Source organism: Psammomys obesus, unplaced genomic scaffold (genome assembly GCF_907164565.1).
Source record: "Psammomys obesus unplaced genomic scaffold, mPsaObe1.curated_primary_1811, whole genome shotgun sequence".
NCBI lineage: Eukaryota > Metazoa > Chordata > Mammalia > Rodentia > Muridae > Psammomys > Psammomys obesus.
Window position 1 is genome coordinate 7,700,658 of NW_026585609.1, and position 21,883 is coordinate 7,722,540.

General features: G+C 38.4%; 2 protein-coding genes across 2 annotated transcripts in view; both read right to left on the bottom strand.

Moving 5' to 3' along the window:
* LOC129679823 (taste receptor type 2 member 103-like) overlaps window positions 1-2,403 on the bottom strand; it is a 10,073-nt gene extending 7,670 nt beyond the window's left edge. The window contains exon 1 of the mRNA XM_055611281.1: window positions 2,276-2,403. Coding sequence (XP_055467256.1) covers window positions 2,276-2,403 — 128 coding nt within the window. The remainder of the gene's footprint in view (window positions 1-2,275) is intronic.
* A 9,565-nt stretch (window positions 2,404-11,968) lies between these two features.
* LOC129679833 (taste receptor type 2 member 140-like) lies at window positions 11,969-12,901 on the bottom strand. The gene has a single exon (XM_055611293.1). The coding sequence runs from the start codon at window positions 12,899-12,901 to the stop codon at window positions 11,969-11,971; it is 933 nt and encodes a 310-aa protein (XP_055467268.1).
* Window positions 12,902-21,883: the final 8,982 nt, after the last annotated feature.

Below are 21,883 nucleotides of genomic sequence, written 5' to 3' on the forward strand. Positions count from 1 at the left end.
ACACACACACACACACACACACACACACACACACACACACACACACATTAGGGTCTTGATGGTCCTGATATATACTAATGAACTCTCCTGAAAGTTTCTGTGTTCAGTAAGAGTCTTGCCAGTCACTGAGTAAACAACAGGCACGTCTCAAATGGAAAGCACCAGTACCCTGGCACAAGAGTGGGTCTTTTCATTCAGTAGCATCACCCCCTCTGAGTTGAGACAATTACACAAGAGATCATCTGACAAACAGCAGACAGAGATTTGCAAGGGCTTCGGTGTACCATACTCCGGGAAGCAGGTGACCTTTGCTATGAGCCTCATCATATTGGGACATGCGCACATGGAATAGGTAACAGTGAGAAACAGGATGTAATGAAGGGTGTAGAATTTGCTGGAGTGGATGAAGTCATATTCTACAGGTTTCAGTGCCCTTCATTTTGGTCTTTCATGTCGTATTTCCCACATATGCAATTACCTACACTGTCTTATACATGCTCACCATGAGAAGATTAGAAAGCACCAAAGTAAGAGTGGGAGGATGGTTCAGTGGGCAAAGTGCTTGCTCTGCAAGAATATGGGCCTGAGAGTACATCTTCTACACCTGTGTAAGGGCCAGGTGCAATAGTACACCAGTATATCCTGGCTCCATCAGGTAGTGACAGTCAAACACAGGGATCTTTGGGCCAGAAATCTTAGGAAATCAGTGAGTTTGAATTTCAGAGAAAGAGACTCTCAAAATATAGTGTGAAAAGCAGTAAGAAAGGACACCTAGTGTCTGCACCTGGGCTCCACATGTGCGTGTATAGGCGTGTACCTGCCCATGTGCTTATACATCACACACACACACAAAATAAAAGATAAGGAAAAGCATAAACTCCCCAAATTTTTCACCAGGGAACACGCCTATATTACATCTTTGGGTGAAAAAGCATGAGATTAGAGAATTTGACTATCCCGAACTGACAAAACATTTTGAGGTTAGTAGCATACCAGGTACTGTAAAATTGCTTCCTGATAGGCAGGGAGAACATTCATTTTCTTTCACCATTATATTAACCTGTATGAAGTATAGTTAAATAGCAGTATATCAACTTCCTCAGAGCAAACCAATTCTGAAGACACGCATGGCAGTAAGAATTCCTGCCATGGAGGTCTTTCTCTGTCTCTTTTGCCTGCTTGTGGGACTTTCCCCCTCCTACTGGGTTGCCTTGTCCAGCCTTTATTGTGATGGCATGTACCTGATCTCATAGGTTGTTATGCCATGTTTGGTTGATACCCCTGCAAGACCTGCTCTTTTCCATGGGGATGCAGATGGGTGGTTGTGGGGAGACTAGGTGGAAAGGGAGAGAGGGGACACTGTGGTAAGGAAGTAATATATGAGAGAAAAATTTAAAGAAAAATCATCTTGGGACATATAACTACTCATGCCAGAGTTAGGACAGATAGATCATCAATGACATGGAGACACTGCCAAAGTTTTTAAAAACTTAGTCTGTAATTTAGATGGAAAATACAGTAAATACTACTTATGTCAGGACAAAATACAAGGCAAATATAACTTGGTGAGATTTATAATCTCTTAGCTAAGGTTTGCTATGAATCTGTGGCTTCATTGTAGACAGTGAGGTTCTTGAGGCTTTTGTATTCTATAGCAAATGTTAAGGAGAAAGGCAACATTAACTAAGACAAAGTTAATATTCCATGCCCAAAGTTAATATTCATATACTGTATATAACTCCAACTCATAACCTTACTACAAGGCTTAATCTTCAGTTGCTTGTGTTGAAGCTAAAGCTGAATTCTCCTTTGCTGAAATGCAAATAAAGGCATACTGTCTTTCACTGTTTTGAAAGATATTGTCTTATCTAAACTCCATATAATTTGAATTGATCAAATTTAGATGTCAGCTAGTAAAATTTAAAACCCAGTATACGAAAAAACAAAACAAAACAAAACAAAACAAAACCCAGTATATGGAGGATGTGGGGAACTGACTATCCTATCTTAGGGAGATAGCATGATTAGTCTTTGAAAATCAATAGCAAGTAAGTACAATGGATGCATGGAGAAAAGTTTAAAGGAACTGCTCTGTGTGTGTATGTGTGTTTTTCTTACAAAGGCTTTCCTGTTTTCTATTTCCTAAGAATGTTTCTGCTGCTCATCTTCTCCTTAACATAGGCCACAAAAACAACAAGAATCTCACTATCCACACAGAAATAATCTTTTGGTAAAATATTCTCTAGGAGACTATATATTTTATCAAATTGTTTACCTTGTATTTTCTCCAGCTTCTGGTTTCTGGTCATCTAAGGAATACCTGGTGTGCGTACCGTCTTTTGGCTTGGACATCAGTTTAGACAGGTCATTGGTTGGCCACTTCCACAAGCTCTGGGCCACCATCGCCCCAGCATACCTTGGAGACAGGACACGTGATAGAGCAAAGGTTCTGTTACTAGGTTGGTGCAACAGTCCCACCTCTGGAACCTTGCCTGGTTAAAGAAGACAGCCTATTTGTGATCCATATTCTTTTTTACCAGGAGTCTCAGTAGGGTCAATCACCTTCATAGGTTTCAGGAAGTTTGCACTGCACTAGGTTTTTGCATTATCATCCAAATGTTCCATGTATCTATTCCCATATTCTTTTCTTCATTCTCTTACTGCCCCACCTGATTCCTGCTGCTCACATCCCCCTGCCTCTAACCCATCTGCAAATCTATTCTATAAAATTAAAAATTCTGGAAGAAATAGTTTTCTCAATAAATATAATTTACCAAAGTTAAACCAAGACCACACAGACAACTTAATATACCTATAATCTCTAAGTAAATGGAAAAAATCGTTAAAAGTCTCCAACCAAGAATACTGAGGGAGGGTCTATTTTAGCATAGAATTCTACCAGACATTCAAAGATGAGTTTAATGTCAATGGTAATGCCAATACTCCTCAAATTATTCCACAAAATAAAAATAGAAGGAACAGTGCTAAATTCATTTTATGAGGCCACAGTCACCCTGATACTCAAATCACATGAGGATTCAACAACAAAAAAGAATTTACTGATCAATTTGCTTTATGAACATAGATGTAAAAATACTAAAAAAAAAAAAAATCCTGGAAAGTCAAATCTAAAACCACACCGAAAAATCATCCACCGTGATTACGTAAGCTTCAGAGATGGGTCAAGATAAAAAAAATATATCAGTCAATTTAATTCTTCATATAATCAAGCTGAAGAAGAAGAAGGAGGAGGAGGAGGAGGAGGAGGAGGAGGAGGAGGAAGAGAAGAAGAAGAAGAAGAAGAAGAAGAAGAAGAAGAAGAAGAAGAAGAAGAAGAAGAAGAAGAAGAAGAAAACAGTTATTTCACTAGACACCAAAAAAGCCTTTGACAAAATCCACTATCACTTCATGATAAAAATCGTGGAAAAAAGGGATACAAGGGACATACCTAAACATAATAAACGCAATTTTCAGCAATCATGTAGCCAACACCGAATTAAATGGAGAGAAGCTCAAAACAATTCCACCAAAATCAGGAACAAGACAGGGCTGTCCACTCTCCCAATATCTATTCAATATAGTATTTATTATTCTAGCTGGAACAATTAAGACAACTGGTGGAGATCAAAGGAATAAAAATTGAAAATGAAGAAGTCAAAGTATCATTATTTACAGGTGATATGATAGCAATTATAAGTGATCCCAAAAATTCTAGCAGGAACTCCTACAGCTGATAAACATCTTCTGTGAAAATTAATTAAAAAAAAGTCTTGCCTTCCTATATACAAATGACAAATGGACTGAAAAAAAAAAGCACAGAAACAACAACTTTTACAATATATCATATTATGAAAAGATCTCCCATGCTCATGTAGAATTAACCTAGTAAAACTGGGTAAACCAATCTGCAGATTCAAGACAATCTCCATCAAAATTCCAACCCAATTCTTTATGAACATTGAAAGAACAATACACAACTACATATGGAAAAACAAAAACCTAGGATAGCTAAAACAATCCTGATTAGTAAAAGAACTTCAAGGTGTATAACCATCCTGACTTTTAAGTTATACTACAGAGCTATAGTAATGTAAGCTTCGTGGTATTCATATAAAAACAGATATATTGATCAATGGAATCAAATCAAGACACAGACATAAATCCCCAAACCCATGGTACCAAGGTTTGATATTAGAAAGAAAAAGCCAGAAATACACAATTAAAAAAAGAAAGCATCTTCACCAAATATTTTTGGTCTAACTTGATATCTGTATGTAGAAGAATGCAAATAGATATGTATTAATCACCCTGCACAAAACTCTATCCAAGCGGATCAAGACATAAAATAAAACTGTTGGGAGCCAACCAGTGTGATCCAAGAAGTCACACCACAAAACAGGCCTCACATGAGAGGTTTATTGGAAGGGGCGGGGGTGGGGGAGACAAAGAAGTGGCGTCTGTGGGGGAGAGGCAGGAAGAAGGTGTCGAGGAAAAGAGGACGGTTTTTTAAAAAATATTTTTTATTTTAAGTTTTATTAATTAATTAGAGGACAGGTTCTTTTATAAGGTGACTCTGCACACGCACAGGAGGTAGATGTGTGCTTTGTGGCTATGGTAAAGCTGTCGCAACTCAGTGCCTGTTTGGGTACCGGCAAGTGGTTCCTGGTGTCCTGAAAAAGGTGGCCTGCTGGTGATGAGTATTTTGCTACCACTAGGTTCCTGGGGATGATGGCAGAGCTGTCTGATTACTAATGAAAACCACACGCATTGAATATGATAGAAGAGAAAGTAGGGGCTAGCCTTGAACACATTGCCACAGATAACAAATTCCTGAATACAGCTCAGACTCCAAGATCAACAATTAATAAATGTGACCTTACAAAACTGGAAAGCTTCTGTAAGGCAAAGGACACCATCAGTGGGACAAACGTCAGCCTGTGGAATGTGAAAATATTTTTTACAAACTCCATATCCGATATAGGGCTAATATCCAAATATATAAAGAACCCAAGAAACTAGTCATCAAAAAATTAAGAAATAGGGGTAACAGATCTAAGCAAAAAATTCTTAACACAGGAATCTCAAATGGCTCAGAAATGTTTTACATCCTTAGCTATCAGGGAAATGTAAATCAAAGCTTTTTTGGCATTCCATCTTACACCTGTTAGAATGAATAAGATTACAAACACAAGTGGCATCTCATGTTGATGAGAATATGGAGCAAGGGGAACACTCTTCCATTGCTAGTGGGAATACAAACTTGTACAACCAACATGGAAATCAATGTGGCAATTTCTTAGAAAACTGGGAATCAATCTATCTCAAGATCCAGCTTATATCATTCTTGACTATATATCTAAAAAAACTACAACTTACCAGAAGGATACTCGTTCAACTATATTAATAGCAGCTTTATTCATAATATCCAGAAACTGGAAACAACCTAGATGTCCCTCAACAGAAGAATGGATAAAGAAAATTGTGGTAAATTTACACAATGAAGCATTTCTCAGGTGTTTAAAAAAGTTCACACAATGAAAAATTTCAGGCAAATAAATGCAACTGGAAAAAAAAATCCTTCTGAGTGAGGTAACCCAGACCAAGAAAGGCAGATAAAAGATGTCCTCACTTATAAATGAATATTTGCTGTTAAGCAAATGATAATCACCTTCGAGTCCACACACCCAGAGAGTCTCATTAATCAAGAGGGCTCTTGGGGACAGAGGGGCGCATGGATAATGCTGGTAAGGGTAAATAGAATGAACATTTATTTAAATTCAATTTTTACTCTATTGCCGATGGGATGAAGAAGTGACAGTTATGTGTGTTGTGTATGTTTGATTAACACCTGTTATCTAGATTACTGAAAAGGTTGGCCGTAGAGAGGTGCTTGTTGTTGGGCTAGAAAGAAAGAACTTATTGGTTTCAAAAAACTGGGATGTAATAAATGTAGCAGCTTTATAGGCTTAGATATAGTGGGCTTTTTTTTTTTGGTTCCCAGCAGGATTGGTCCCTGCTGATGGGGTTCTTGTTGAGGAGATTCTTTTGTTTGCCAAAAGGAAAGGAAAAGAGAAAGACAAAATTATGGTCTAAACATTTTATGCTCATTACTCAAGTTTATGCTGAGTACTCAGGCCACATTTTTTTTTTAATTGAGAGAAGGATACAGCCAGAATAGAAATACAGAGAAAAAGGACAAAGACACATGACACATATTTCTGCACATTTGTATGTGAAACTATATATTTGCTGAGAAAACAACTACTGGAGACAATGGAAGCCACAAAAGCTCCCTATGACTACTAAGGAGCCAGTATTAACATTTCCCACTGGGCTTATCTCACAGCAGCCACTTCTCTATGGTGAAGGGCATGCTTGTCTTGAAAACTGGCTTTCTTACTAAATTTGGTTGTGCTTCTCATAGTCTTTTTTTCCAAAAATATGATTTGATTTTAATTTTTCAAATTATTTTTTATTTTTATTATTAGTTACCTTTTATTAACTCTGCATCCCAGCTGTATCCCTCTCCCTCATTCCCTCCCAATCCCACACTCCCTCATCTCCTCCCTGCCCCTTTCCAAGTCCACTGATAGAGGAGGACCTCCTCCCCTTTCATCAGACCCTGTTTTATCAGGTATCTTCAGGACTGGCTGCAAAGTCCTCCTCTGTGGCCTAGCAGGGATGCTCCTATCTTAGGGGGTGGGGAGGTCAAAGAGCCTGCCATTCAGTTCATGTCAGAAATAGTCTCTGTTTCCCTTACTAGGCCTGAGCTACCACGGCTACATCCGAGCAGAGGTTCTAGGTTATATCCATACATGGTCCTTGGTTAGAGAAACAGTCTCATAAAAGACCCCTGTTCTCAGATATATTTGGTCCTTGTGGAGCTACTATCCTTTCCACGTCATACTAACTCCCCCTTCTTTCATATGATTCCCTGCACTCTGCCCAAGGTTTGGTTATGAGTCTTAGTATCTGCTTTGATAACTGCTAGGTGGAGTCTTTCAGAGGCCCTCTGTGGTAACCTCCTGTCCTGTTTCTTGTTTTTTCCTTCTTCCAATGTCCATCCCATTTGTCTTTCTAAGTGAGGAAAGACAAATTCTTTCTTGTTTATCTGCTTTAGGTGAAAAGATTTTAGTATGTTTATCCTATTTCATAGGTCTAGTATCCACTTATAAGTGAGTATATATCATGTGTGTCTTTCTGTTCTTATGATATCTCACTCAGGATGATCTTGTCTGGATCTCACCATTTGCCTGCAAATGTCATGATGCTCTGCAGACTATCAAAGCAGATGCTGAGACTCATGGCCAACTGTTGGGCAGAGTCCAGGGAATCTTATGAAAGAAGTGGGAAATAGTAAGATCTGGAGAGGACAGGAAGTCCATGAGGAGAGCAACAGAACCAGAAAATTTGAACCCAGGGGTCTTTCCAGAGACTCATACTCCAACCAAGTTCCATGCATGGAGATAACCTAGAAGCCCTGCACAGATGTAGCTCATGGCAGTTCAGCATCCAAGTGGGTTCCATAGTAATGGAAAGAGGGACTGCCTCTGACATAATCTGATTGGCCTGCTCTTTGATCACCTCACTCTGAGTGGGGAGCAGTCTTACCAGGCCACAGAAGATGACAAAGCATCCACTCTTGATGAGATATGATAGACTAATATCAGAAGGAAGGAGAGGAGGACCTCCCCTATCAGTGGACTTGGGGAGGAGCATGCATGAAGAAGGGGAAGGAAGGTGGGATTAGGAGGGGAGGAGGGAGGGGCTTATGGGGGGATACAAAGTGAATAAAGTGTAATTAATAAAAGTTAAAAAAAGATTTCCTTGTTTGTAATTGCTGAGTAGTATTCCATTGTGTAAAAGTACCACAATTTCTGTATCCATTCCTCCATTGATGGACATCTGGATTGTTGAGAAGCAGCCTTGCTAAGCTACAGAGGAGGACATTGTAGCCAGTCCTGAAGATACCTGATAAAATAGAGTCAGATGGAAGAGGAGGAGGATCTCCTCTATCAGTGGACTTGGAAAGGGGCAGGGAGGAGATGAGGGAGGGAGGGTGGGATTGGAAGGGAATGAGGGAGGAGGCTGGGATACAAAGTAAATGACCTGTGATTAATATTAAAAAAAATTAAAATTATGAAAAAAAAAACCAAAAGAAAACCTATCCCCAGTAACACACATTATCCAACAAGACTGTACCTCCTAATCCTTCCTTACCTTGGGACCAAGTATTCAAACATGGGAGCCTATGGTTTCATTCTACTGGAAACCACCAGAAATATGCTTCATAAGCTGCAGAGATGAACAGTAATTGAATTCTGAATAAATGTGGATATTGACATTGTGAGTAGACAGAATTAGTTTCCTAAGGTGACCATCATTTCCATATCTTTTTGTAAATACAATGCTATGGGTGTGAATAAACCCTTCCAAATATTGTTCAAAACTTGGCCATGGAGTTCTGTATCAGCAGTAAAGAGCATTTGCTGCTTTGGCAGAGGGTACCAACATGGATGCTTGCAATTGCTGTAACTCCAGTTCCAGGGAATTCAATGACCTCTTTTGGCTTCCATGAACATTAGACATTGCTGTGATAAGCAAAAAAGGCATCCAGATACTCAGAATACACATAACAGTATCCATAAATTTTATAAAAATTCACATTAAAAAAATTAAATACAGTCAGAAGGTGGTCCTTATAAAAGACTTAACCTAGGGTCACATGCTTTACAGAAATTATCAACAAGTCTGTGTGACAGAAGAGCCTGTGAAGCTTCGCCAAGTCTGAGAATAACGGTTTATGTCTTACAGGCCCTTAGGATGCTTTAATTAAGCCTCATGAAATATGTGAGTAGTTGTGCTGTGTTGACGACTAGCTTTGACATCGATAGGGGAAACTGAGCAGGGAGTAGCTTCAGCTGGCTGATCATGCAGCAGACTTTCTCTGAGGAAACCTTTCCAGGCTGGAACTGATTGTTACCAACAGCAGCTTCCACTGATAGTGGCGAGCTGAGGGGCTGGGGTTTCACTGTTCCCAGCAGTGGGCCAGAGCTGGTAGCTTTCTGGCAGAGGCTTCCACCTAAGTGTGGCAAGTGGAGGCTATGGTTGTTGGCTCTTAGTGGGCCTTCCACTGGTGGTGGCAAGTGTCTAAAAAGGAAAGGAAAGAAGGGGAGAAAAAGAACACACACACACACACACACACACACACACACACACACCACTTGATGAAGTAAGACAAACTCCAACAGGTAAGTTCCAACAAGCTTCTTTAACTTTATTTTTTTTCTCCCACAGTTTATATACCCCAGCAAAATATTTCAAGCAATGTTAAGAGTTACAATGTGATTACATTTTATTACTCTTTTAACAAAATGGTCATGAAGAAACAATATATTTTCCCAATGTCCTTAGTGAAAACCATTTACAGATTACAGGTAGATTAAAAACATTATTTCCATGAACCCAAATACATTTGTAACTAAGCAATTTGTTATAGGCTAACAAAGTATGAGCAAACAAGGTATTTTTTGAGCCAGATTTTTTTCTTTTCTGGCAGGCTGCAATTTGCAGTTACAAAGAGTCAATTATCTTGAAAAGCAATCTTGTAAAAATCTTTAAAGAATCACAAGTCTAAAGTTTTATATAAAAAACAATTAGTATAAAACCAGACACATTAAACCTGTTAGAAGAAAAAGTGGGGAAGAGCCTTGAACTAATTGGCACAGGAGACAACTTCCTGGACAGAATACCAACAGCACAGGCTCTAAGTGCAACAATTAATAAATAGGACCTTATGAAACAGAAAAGCTGTAAAGCAAAGGACACTGTCGTCAAAACAACAGATCTTACAGATTGGGAAAGGATCTTCACCAACCCTGTATCTGACAGAGAGCTAATATCCAGTATAGATAAAGAACTTAAAAAGTTAAACAGCAACAAATCAAGTAATCCAAAAAAAGATGGGGTACGGAGCTAAACAGACAATTCTCAATAGAGGAATATAGAATGGCAGAGAAACACTTAAAGAAATGCTCAACCTCATTAGCCATCAAGGAAATGCAAATCAAAACGACCCTGAGATTTCACTTACACCCATCAGAATGGCTAAAATGAATAATTCAAGTGACAACACATGCTGGAGAAGATGTGGAGAAAGGGGAACCATTCTCCACTGCTGGTGAGATTGTAAACTTATACAACCACTTTGGAAATCAGTCTGGCACTTTCTCAGACAATTAGGAGTAGTACTTCCTCAAGATCCAGCTCTACCACTTCTAGGCATATATCCAAAAGTCGCTCAAGTATACAACAAGGACATCTGCTCAACCATGTTTGTAGCAGCTTTATTTGTAACAGCCAGAAGTTGGAAATAGCCCAGATGCCCCTCAGTTGAGGAATGGATACAGAAATTCTGGTACATCTACACAATGGAATATTACTCAGAGATAAAAAACAAGGAAATCATGAAATTTGCAGGTAAATGGTGGGAACTGGAAAAGATCATCCTGAGTGAGGTATCCCAGAAGCAGAAAGACACACAGGGCTAAATTTGATTCTTACTCTGATGGTCCCAGTTTTCTTACAATGTATATTGTTCTGTAACTTTTCTTGGATAAGTGAACAAATAACTATTTCAGGAAATGGAATAAAAAAATTAATTTAACGCTAGTGTTGGGGAAAATGAGTTTCCTGAGGTTACATATATAACTATAGGCAACTAACAATATCTAAGAGAGGGTGAATTAGGTTTCTTCAGGGATGAGCCTTGTGAGTTATCCAACAGATTGTCGTCTTTAAAATCACACACATACAAAAAACACCAAGTGAATTTAGCAAGTTTTATTTACATATTTGTGTGTCTGTGTGTGTGTGTGTGTGTGTGTGTAACAGCAGTTATTAAAGATAAAGAGGCTACGAATTTGAGAGAGAGTATAGAGGAACAGGAACTTTGCTGGGTTTGGAGGGAGGAAAAGGAAGGGGGAATAATATAATTATATTTTAATTTCAAAAAGGATATTTAAAAAGTAAAAAAACAAAGACAGAAGTATTTTCATCAGCATGATTTTTCATTTGTGGGCACAAAAACTAAAAGAGTTTCACTACTATGTAAAAGCTATATAAGTGATAAATGATAAATGTTTCGAGAATTCTTAATGTCCAAAATAAGTAATATAGCAAGAAGACTGGAATAAACTCAAATTTTTCTTTAAATGTTTCTCAGTTGACAATATACTTGAAACAATAGAAAAATTGCATCTGGTGCAATTCTGTATGCCATTTTTCAATATTCTAAACTATGAAATTACACTTGTTCAAATATAATTAATGTTTTATCCTTTCTGTGGTTCATACACATACACATTTCACACTATTCATTAATAACATTATTAAAATCTGCAAGAGGCTATTTCATGATAGTAGATTACATTATGTCGATACTAGGAGTTCTTCTGTCTAAGTGGTCCATGTTCTAAGAGCCAGCCACGGAGTTCATGTCAGAGAGTCCCTCTTCCTCTTACTTAGAAACCCACTTGGATACTGTATAGATCACCTCCCCCCTGATGGGGGAGCTGCCTTACCAGGCCACAGAGGAAGAAAATGTAGCCAGTCCCGATGACATCTGATAGGCTAGGGTCAGACAGAAGGGGAAGAGGACCTCCCCTATCAGTGGACTTGAAGAGGGGCATGGGAGGAGAAGAGGGAGAAAAGAAGGGATTGGGAGGGAATGAGGGAGGAGGCTACAGCTGGGATACAAAGTGAATAAATTGTAATTAATATAAAAAATAAAAATAAAAAATAAATGGCCCATGTTCTTCATATTTTGGGCAGTGCTTGATCCACACAGAATTTTGGAAAATTCACAAAGCCACAACTAAATAAAAAAATGAAACTGTAGATATAAAAAAACTGAATCTCTTAAGAACAGGTTGTCTACTAGACTACAGAAGACAATTTACTACATAGCCTAAGAACTTGGGTGTTCTGAAACATAAAGCCTGGGCCTCAGCCACCTCAACATGGACAGAAAAGCCTGTCTGAGCTTAGTGTTTCCCAGAATTAGGACACAGGAATGGATTGAAGGAAAAGCAAGTGCTGTGTCCTCAACAGGCAAATTGAACAAATTTTCCTGCCAAATCTCATTTTCCCAAAAATGAATGACAAGTGCAAGAAAGAAAATGGTATACAGTAAAAGGAATGCCACCATCATATGCAGGGCCCTTATGTGGGCTGTAGTGCTGGAGTCTCTGGAGCCTTCAGAGTTGAGCTGCATGTTCTTCAGATGTCTCCACAGGGAGAAGATGAGCAGAAGGAAAGATACCAAGGACACAGTGAAGGGTATGAATGTGAACACAGTGATTATCAATAAAGGAAGCATAGACAACTGCATATAGTTATTTGAATGAGAACTATAGGACATATTTGCGTTATAGTCATCACTCCAGATTCCAGATAATGTGTTTACAACTATACTATTCATAAACAAGAAGAGAAGGGATGCCAAAAGTGTCCCTGAAACCACTTTTCTTACTCTCCACTTCAGGAAAAGAAAAATAGAATTTGAAAAATTAGCTATCTTGAGAAAATAAAAGATGCTGAGACATGTAGCAAGCCAGATGTTGAAATGATTGACCACTGTCCAGGAAATACTGAGTATTCTCAACATTTTTTCAGTTTTCATAAAGGACGAGTGCCTCTCATTTATCAATGAAACTGTGAGTAGTGACCACATAAAAGCAAGTCTGGAGATGGCGAGGGCAGTAAAGAGCTGATCCACTGAAGACATTTTTCTTCTCTTGACCCAGTCCATGATGTTCACCACAGCTATGAATCCATTTCCTAAACTCCCTATAGTGATTTCCACACCTAAGATGACTAATAGTATGTACTGTGCCTTCATTGCCACCAGGAGATGCTTCAAGTTCTACTGCAAAGCTGACGGTTAGGTAATGTGATCTTCTCAAAGGCTATGTCTACGAGGTTCTTGAAAATTCAAAAAATAAGTTTTATGAGATTCCATACACAATGTCAATAAATCATCAACATTCACTAATGACTTGGTTTATAATTTTTGTTAAAAACTGGATATTGTCCAAAACAGCCAAGATAAACTTCATTTAGGTGGTAAGCACCTTACATACCACATCAGGAAGTTCTCTGTAGTTGATGCTAAAAGAAATATTGAATTTTCATGTCAGTCATCAAAACAAAGATTACTCATATTGGCATTGTTTTGCCTGCTTACTTATTAAAATTTAGCTACCTAATTTCCAGTCAAGCTCAGTGTCAAAAATATAATTCACATAGCAGGCAATACAATTAAGCTGGCAAATAGAATAAGAATGACACTAAGAACATTTAAAAAATTATCTGTCATGGAGCTTAATCTTGTTTTTAAGGTTCTTCCCTTAAGTTATTAGAGCGTTATCCCTGTAAGTATCTTCTACTGAAAATACTGATTGTCTTTCTTCAACAAGGTCATATATGAACTTCTTTTACATGAACATACAAATGTATACTAATACATAAGCATAAAGTTAGACCCACAGCTTCTTCATTTGTCACTTTAGTAACTTATGTTTACCATTAATAAACATTTTCTATGCATCTAACTCATGCTGATTACTATGGTAGCTGTTTAGACATTGTGTAAAACTGCTTTTCGTGTAGTTGATGCGGTACACACCCTGCAAGCATGTATCCATTTTATACAGGCATGAAAACAAATTTAGAAATATTCCTCTTGTTGTCCTTAACAGATCATAATTTTATGTAAATTAACCTACACCACAAACTTTCTTATCATCTCTGTGCCTCCCTTTTGCAACACATCCTGCCCTTCTTTCGCAACAAGAAGCTTCAGAGAGTATTCATTTCACTTTATTTGGTTTCAGTACCTGCTTCTATACACTTACTCTAGGCATCAATTCAGAATGCTGTCATGCCATTCTTGCCTAGGCAAGCTGGAAAATGGAGCATGGCATGATAGCATCCTTCAGTAAGCTCAGGGAGAGTTAAAGAAGCAATGACACAAGTAGAACAAAGACAGGAGGAAAACATACATTAAACACGACAGTAAAGTCTTCTGGTACCACTGGTCAACATATCTCAACATTTAAGATGCTAACTCAGGAGGATGACATGTCTGAAGCTAGTTTGTAATACATTGTGGGATCTAGTCTCAAAACAACAACAGAAATCTATAGAGATTGAAGAGAAAGACATAGAGTGTGGCATGTCAGAGAGGGACCACAAACGCAGTCAGTTGAAGAAGTGCTGTGTAAGGAAAGTGGTAGGTCTTAGGATTGTCCAGCCTTTGAGGAACAGACATACTAAGAAAGTAAAACAGCTCAGCGCTTGAATTTTGAAGAGAAATTGCTATGATAGAAGTATAAGCATACAGTCTGCTAAGAGAGAAATATAAGCATACCATCACTGCAGAGACATGGAGGTCCTTCTGGCATGCTTCCTTCCTTACAACAGGAAGACAGATAAATGCAAAACAACCTGGGGAAGGTGTGGAATGGGTGTTGCTACTGGAACTGCAAGATCTTTTATAAAAGTGACAGAATTTGAATCCACTGGGAGAGTAGCAATCACTCGGAGGAGCTTCTCCAAACCTTTCTTCTGCACCTTCCACTCTGGCTAAGAAATAGAGAAGTTCCCCCTGAGGAGTGGATAATAGGAAAGCCAGTGTTTTCTGAAAGGAGAGCAAAACCAAGAACAGTTTCCAAGTAATTCAAATCATAGAGAAAATGACAGATTCCTTCCTCAGAAGCATGAATGACCTTGTAGATTTTATATTTACATATATGATTACAAATCAGTGTATTCCATATTTTTGCTATGTGCAAGTTTTATTGTCTCACTAATACAAGAAATTGAAAAGGGTTTAAAAAAACCTAAATTCTCCCTTTACATCCCTTCCTTTTATTTAGATCATTATTGTTATAATCTTCTACCTATGAATCTCCAGTGCTTATACACTTCAAAAGTAAAAACAAATTAGATTCTTGATAGAAACACTCAAATTTACCAGAAATTTGAGAAAGTGTATTCAAAGTCCATTTTTCTGTTTTTAAAATTAGTGTTGGTTTTATGTAAAATTCTGCATTTCAAGGAAAAAAAAACCCGTGTGATTTCTAGTGCAATAGAAATACTTAAATATATGTTATGGACTTATAGATGATGACACATGACTAATTACTGACAACATATAAGAATAGGATAGATAATTGATATAGGTAGATCATACATAGACATGTGTCACATAGACTTGAAGAGTCTGCCTTGTTCCTCTCTATAGAACTATGTTCTCAGGGAGGAGACCGAGACATTTAGCTACGTTCTCAGAAAGCAGACTGTGCTACATGTCCGGCAAGGTCACCATAGCTGCTCATAATTTGTCTTTTATCTTTGCTTGTATGAACATGTATCAAGGATTGACCACTTGAGATTTGACAACCTCTATGGAAGTTTGTTGCTAGATAATAGAGATTCTCCTCTCTCATCAGACATTCTCCACTCATGGTTCTTTTATCCAGGGGATGAGACAATATCTCACAGCAGACATCCTGGTCTTCTGATTCTATCTTTCTGTCTCCTCTTCTGGGAACTGACAGAATATTTATATATACTTTGGGATGTAATCTTTGAGTCTCATGAACACCATTAAAAATAGAGATGATACAATTATTTTTCTCCTACCTGTATCTCTTTAATTCGCTTTTCTTGTTTTATACTTATAGCTAGGGCTTCAAGTACTGTATTGCAAATAAATAGACATTGTGGGCAGCCTGTCTCATTCCTGATTTTAATGGGCTTGTTATGAATTTTTCTCCATTTATGGTAATGTTGGCTTGGGTTTCTCATATATAATCTTTATTATATTGAGGCATATTCCTTCCAATCCTTTTCTCTCTACAACTTTTATGATGCAGCCATGTTGGATTTGCCACAAGCCTTTTCTGCATCCCTTAAGATGGTCATGTGGTTTTCTCTTTTAGTCAGTTTATTTAATTTATTACATTTACTGGCTTATGTATGTTGTGCTATCCCTATATCTCTGGGAAAAAAGCCACCTTGATCATGGTAGATGATCTTTTTGATATATGTGTATACTGTTTGCAAGTATTTTATTTAGAATATTTGTGTTCATGCTTGTCAGGGATATGGGCCAATTGCTTTCTTTTGTTGCTATGGCTTTACCTAGCTTTAGTAATACTTGATTTGTAGAAGGAGTTTGGAAGTGCTTCTGTTTCTTGTTTTAGTAATTTGAGAAGTATTGGTTGTACAGCACTGAAGTTATTGTCAAATTCTGCTGTGAACCTATCTGGATATGATTTTTTTTCCAGTCAGAAGAACTTTTATTACTATTCAATTTCCTTGTTTGGGAAAGGTTTACATAGTGCCACCCAGGGCCTGCTTACCCTTGGGGTGTCCAGTTACCTTTGAGCACTAGGCTGGACTGGAGGGAATGAAGTTCAGCAGGAAAAGAGGGTTTCGCAGGATCTCAGTCAGTGTGACTGTAGAGAAATAGCCTTCAACAGAGACAGTTTTCAATGAAATAGCTCTCTTTATTTTGGGGGTATAATGGCTAAATAAACCTTGAAAAGTGGGTAGAAGCTTTTGGGGTATATTCATCATTGGCTGGGGCCAAGGTGCTGTGGATGTTTCATTTGTATAAAGAAAATTTCAGGCACTTGTTGGACATGTCCTCATAAGGAGAGAGGAACTTTAACCTGTAACCTGGCCACCTGGCTATATGAGTACATCATATAGGGTAATAGAGGTCAGGGTTGCAAGGCTACATGCACTGGGACACGTAGGCTCAGGGCAGTAACAAAGCAGTCCTACTCTTGCCTGTCTCAGGATGAGACTTTTGGGGTTTGGATATGTCTTGACTTTATCCTTGCTTCAGACTGGCTCCCTCCCCCCCGCCCAGTTGTATGGCTTTGTGGCCCCACATTTCTGCCTTTTTGTTTTATAATGGGGAAATGTCATCATAGTCATAATAAGCCTTTATGTTGAGAATTATTTGGTATTGAACCAGACCTAATTGCCAATGATTTTCTCAATGCTATTTCTTTGCCAACTTAGAAATTGGAATAGGCAGAGTGCCAGGAGTAGTAGGGCCTTAATGGCCAGTGTGAGGCTAAGGAGGGAAAGAAGCCAAGCGACCAGAGGGTTTGAGTTCCATGGAGTAGCAGTTTTAAGTGCATAGCATACCTGAAGATCTCACTGGAGATCTTTGGGCATTTGTATGTTTTCTTCCATTAGTCTAGATTCATTGACATAGAAGCAATATTATTTCCCCAGCACATGCAAATCTCTCTCTGATCACCAATTAACAAGTCCAGAGCTCTTTGGTTTTGTAGAACAACTCGTGCTAGGAAAATCATCAGTTGCTGAAGACTTGAGACTGCTCATGGTAGAAGCCACCGCCTGGTCAAGTTTGTCCTGGAAGCTGCCAGCTAAATGTGTCTGGTCCTTTTGTAGTGAAAACACAAACTTTTTAAATTTTTTTAATATTAGTTACAGTTTATTAACTTTGTATCCCAGCTGTATCCTGCCCTCTCATTCCCTTCCAATCTCACCCTCCCTCCCTCATCTCCTCCCTGCCCCTTTCCAAGTCCACTGATAGAGGAGGACCTCCTCCCCTTTCATCTGACGCTGTTTTATCAGGTATCTTCAGGACTGGCTGCAAAGTCCTCCTCTGTGGCCTAGCAGGACTGCTTCTCCCTTGCGGGGTGGGGAGGTCAAAGAGCCTGCCATTGAGTTCATGTCAGAAATAGTCCCTGTTCCCCTTACTAGGCCTGAGCTACCATGCGCTACATCCAAGCAGAGGTTCTAGGTTATATCCATACATGTCCTTGGTTGGAGAAATATTCATAAAAGACCCCTGTGCCCAGATATATTTGGACATTGGGTACAGGAGAAAACAAGTAACAGGACAGGAGCCTAGAACAGAGGGCCTCTGAAAGACTCTACCTAGCAGTGTATCAAAGCATATACTGAGACTCTTAACCAAAACTTTGGCAGAGTACAGGGGGAGTTAATATGACCTGGAGAGGACAGGAGCTCCACAAGAAAACAAAAACTTTTAAAGGTAGCATTGTAAGTTCATTTCTGTGTTAACATGTATGGAATGTGCAGTGTGCACAAGTCGGCTAATGATGATCCTCTACTCAATGTTTGAGCAGGTAAAAGGTTTCTGTCAACTTTATAAGTTCATTTGGACTGCATAAGCAAACTGTAACATAAACCTCTGTCCATGTTATATGAAAGATGGCATGAAATAATATGTCATTGGGACTCTGTAGCCAACCATATTTATTGGCTATGCAGAGGCATTCATGTCTCAGCCAGTCTCAGAGTGTGGCCATACAGAGGGATCAGCATTTCAGCATTTATATGGCCTTTTGTTGTTGTTGTTGTTTGGAGAGGGGTGAGGAGGAGAGTTCTCTTTCTTAATGTCTGCAGTCAAGATTTTCAGGAGGTCTTTCCTGGTCAAATCTATTTTTTATTAATTTTGAAGAAATCCACAGCTTTTTTCTTCCTGTTGAAACAAGAAAAAAGTCTTCATCAATGCAACACATTTTTGTTTTTACTTTTATTTTGAAGTTAACATCTTTGAGGTACATAAACTGATCAAATTCAGCAGTCCTTTCCAAAATCTAGCATCTTACAGTAGCTGTTTTACCTGTCTCATTGGGATTTAAGCAATTTGAAGTCAATAAAGCATCATTTTCCCTACCTACTTAGAATATCTGAGAAAGGAAAAGTGCTGCTAACATATATATGTGCCCTTTGTGTAGAAGCCTGAAAGATACAGTTAAAATGGAACATTTTGGAGAATGGCAGCATTTTAGATCTTTGTGTATGCACTTTATCACCAAAACTATGGCTAGAAATGCTTTCACCAATTGAAAGTTATCCAAATTTTTATAAAGAAGAATTTTTGTATGTTTAAGAGACGGCAATGAGATTAAAAATATGTTTCTTGGTAACTCTTCAAACTTGACTGCACAAAACTCAGAAACTTTGGAAACTAAGTCCTTGGAATTAATTTTGTATTCATGAAGGGGATATATTAGCTAAGAGATTGCTAACTCCTAGGGTGTGTCATAGGAAAGATTAGTTAGTAGAGAATTTCATGCATTACAAAAGATGACATGATGCCAACATTTCATAATGACATGATTCTCTTTTTTGAATAGTGAATAACATATTATCTACGTAAAATAAACTGCCCCAAAATAAGTGGTCTTTCCTCCATTACATCATTTGACGACTAAATTATGAAAACAAAGTAAAAGAGGACAAAACATATCTTTTGATTGATTTTTGTACTGACTTTACATTGAAATTATATATTAGAAATATTGGTAAACAAAAAGAAAAGTACCAAATTGACTTTCACCTGTATTGTTCGTTTATAATGCATTTACTGAAAAAATAAAATTATACATAGCTTATATTTTATTTCTATTAAATGGCACTGTTTAATTAGGTAGATTGATACCAGAAAATAAACTATCTGTGACCTAATGCTTGCACAAAGTTTTTCAAAATAATTATAAAGTATATTGATCAAATCAACAGAAGCACTCTTCGATCTTTCTTTATTAATTACACTTTATTCACTTTGTATCCCCCCATAAGCCCCACCCTCCTCCCCTCCCAATCTCACCCTCCCACTCCCTTCTTCACACATGCCCCTCCCCAAGTCCACTGATATGGGAGGTCCTCCTCTCCTTCCTTCTGATCTTAGTCTATCAGATCTCATCAGAAGTGGCTGCATTGTCATCTGCTGTGGCCTGGTAAGGCTGCTCCCCACTCAGGGGGAGGTGATCAAAGAGCAGGCCAATCAGATTATGTCAGAGGCAGTCCCTCTTCCCATTACTATGGAACCCACTTGGACACTAAACTGCCATGGGCTACATCTGTGCAGGGGTTCTAGGTTATCTTCATGCATGGTACTTGGTTGGAGTATGAGTCTCTGGGAAGACCCCTGTGTTCAAATTTCTGGTTCTGTTGCTCTCCTTGTGGAGTTCCTGTCCTCTCCAGATCTTACTATTTCTCACTTCTTACATACAATTCCATGCACTCTGCCCAACAGTTGTCCATAAGTCTCAGCATCTGCTTTGATAGTCTGCAGGACAGAACCTTTCAGAGGCCCTCCATGGTGGGTTTCTAGCTTGTTTCCTGTTTTCTTCTTCTGATGTCCTTCCTCTTTGCCTTTCGGGATGGGGATTGAGCATTTTAGTCAGGGTCTTTTCTCTTGATTAGTTTCTTTAGATGTATAGATTTTAGTAGGTTTATCCTATATTACATGTCTATATGAGTAAGTATATACCGTGTGTGTCTTTCTGCTTCTGGGCCTTTAATCTATAGTTGTTGATCTATAGAATTTCTATAGGTGGTAATATATAGTCCATTTAACCCGTGAAAAGAGGATACAGGATGATTCTTTGAAGTTTACAAGAATTCGAAACTTTATTAAAACCCACATTGTAGAGAAGGTAATAGATTCAAACCTTTCTGTCATAGTAGAAGCTTGGAAATGGATTTGGGTTAAAAGCATAAACATTGTTTAGTTTGACTGCAAACCATGAAATAGGGGCTTCTTTTCTCTATCCAGAAAACTGGATGAATATAAATTTAGCACAACGAGAAGCACATTTGAGTCTATACTTAAAGACAGCCAAAGGAAATTTAAAAGCCTGAGATACCATAACCCAATTGATCAATGTAAAGACTCTAAACATTATACAGAATGTGATAGCAAATATAACTGAATTCATCTCATCATCATCTCACACACACACAAAATCCATACCAACATAAAATATTGAGACTTCTTTCTTTATTAGTTTAAAAGGAGATACAATCGTATTTTAAAGCATTGATTTTCAAACTATTTAATTTGAAAACCATTAAAAAATTAAAAGAAGTTTAAAATCTCTCATTGTATTTTTGTAATATTAAAATAAAGTACCTTCCTAAGAATAAAGACAGACCATAATTATAGTTTCTGAAGGCAAAAAGCCAAAATACAATTGCGTTCTGGATGCAGGCAATACATACGTGTCTCCTGTAATTTTCCACCAGAGCTAATTCTCCTTTAGCCTCAGCTGATAATTTTCTTGGAATATTTAATTCTGAAACATCTCATAAGGTTTGAGATAAATTACTTAGCTTTTGGGTGATTCGACAGTGGGCCAGTCAATAGCTCCCATGAAGGGAACATTGACAGTAAGTTATTTCTGTTATTAAGGAAAAACAAGAGCACACTTGAACAAAATTTAATTGAAGAAAAACAAATTAAGTTTTGGCTAGCTGCATTATTTCAAGCCTCATCATCCCAAGGCATATCTGCACAAAATGTCCTTCCATCATTCTCCAAGTTCAGGTTTTTCAGCTCTGTTTTAGCTAGCCCTCAGAAAAAAAGCTGATAGGCAACAGGTATGTGCAGTCTGCCCTAAGGATTTCATTTTGGCATGCTTGTCCAGCTGTGTCAGTGGTCTGGGTGGATCCTTTCCTTTCCTCCACCTCCCATGCTCGGCCTAGGGGAGGGGTACACCTGCCATTACCAGTTGCTCACACTATGGGTTGGGCTACATTTTGCAAGGGATTCTGTGGTCAACTCTGGTGGGCCTGGGAAAAGCCCAGGATCATGCATTTGCGGAGCAGGTCAGCCCTCCTTCCCGCTCACATTCACCTTTTGGTTGTGTGCTGGCCCGGCCTGGCAGATGGCAGCTCCTTTTGTAGGAGGAGTGTATCTCCATGTTTATTTACTCCCCGAAAAGTAGACTCAGAAAAGGAGGCAGGTGTAGTCTGGCTGGATCAGGCTGGCAGGACCATGGTAGCAGTATAGGGA

Bases quoted from the DNA above. Each gene is read 5' to 3' on its own strand.
- LOC129679833 (XM_055611293.1), bottom strand. From the start codon at position 12,901: ATGAAGGCACAGTACATACTATTAGTCATCTTAGGTGTGGAAATCACT.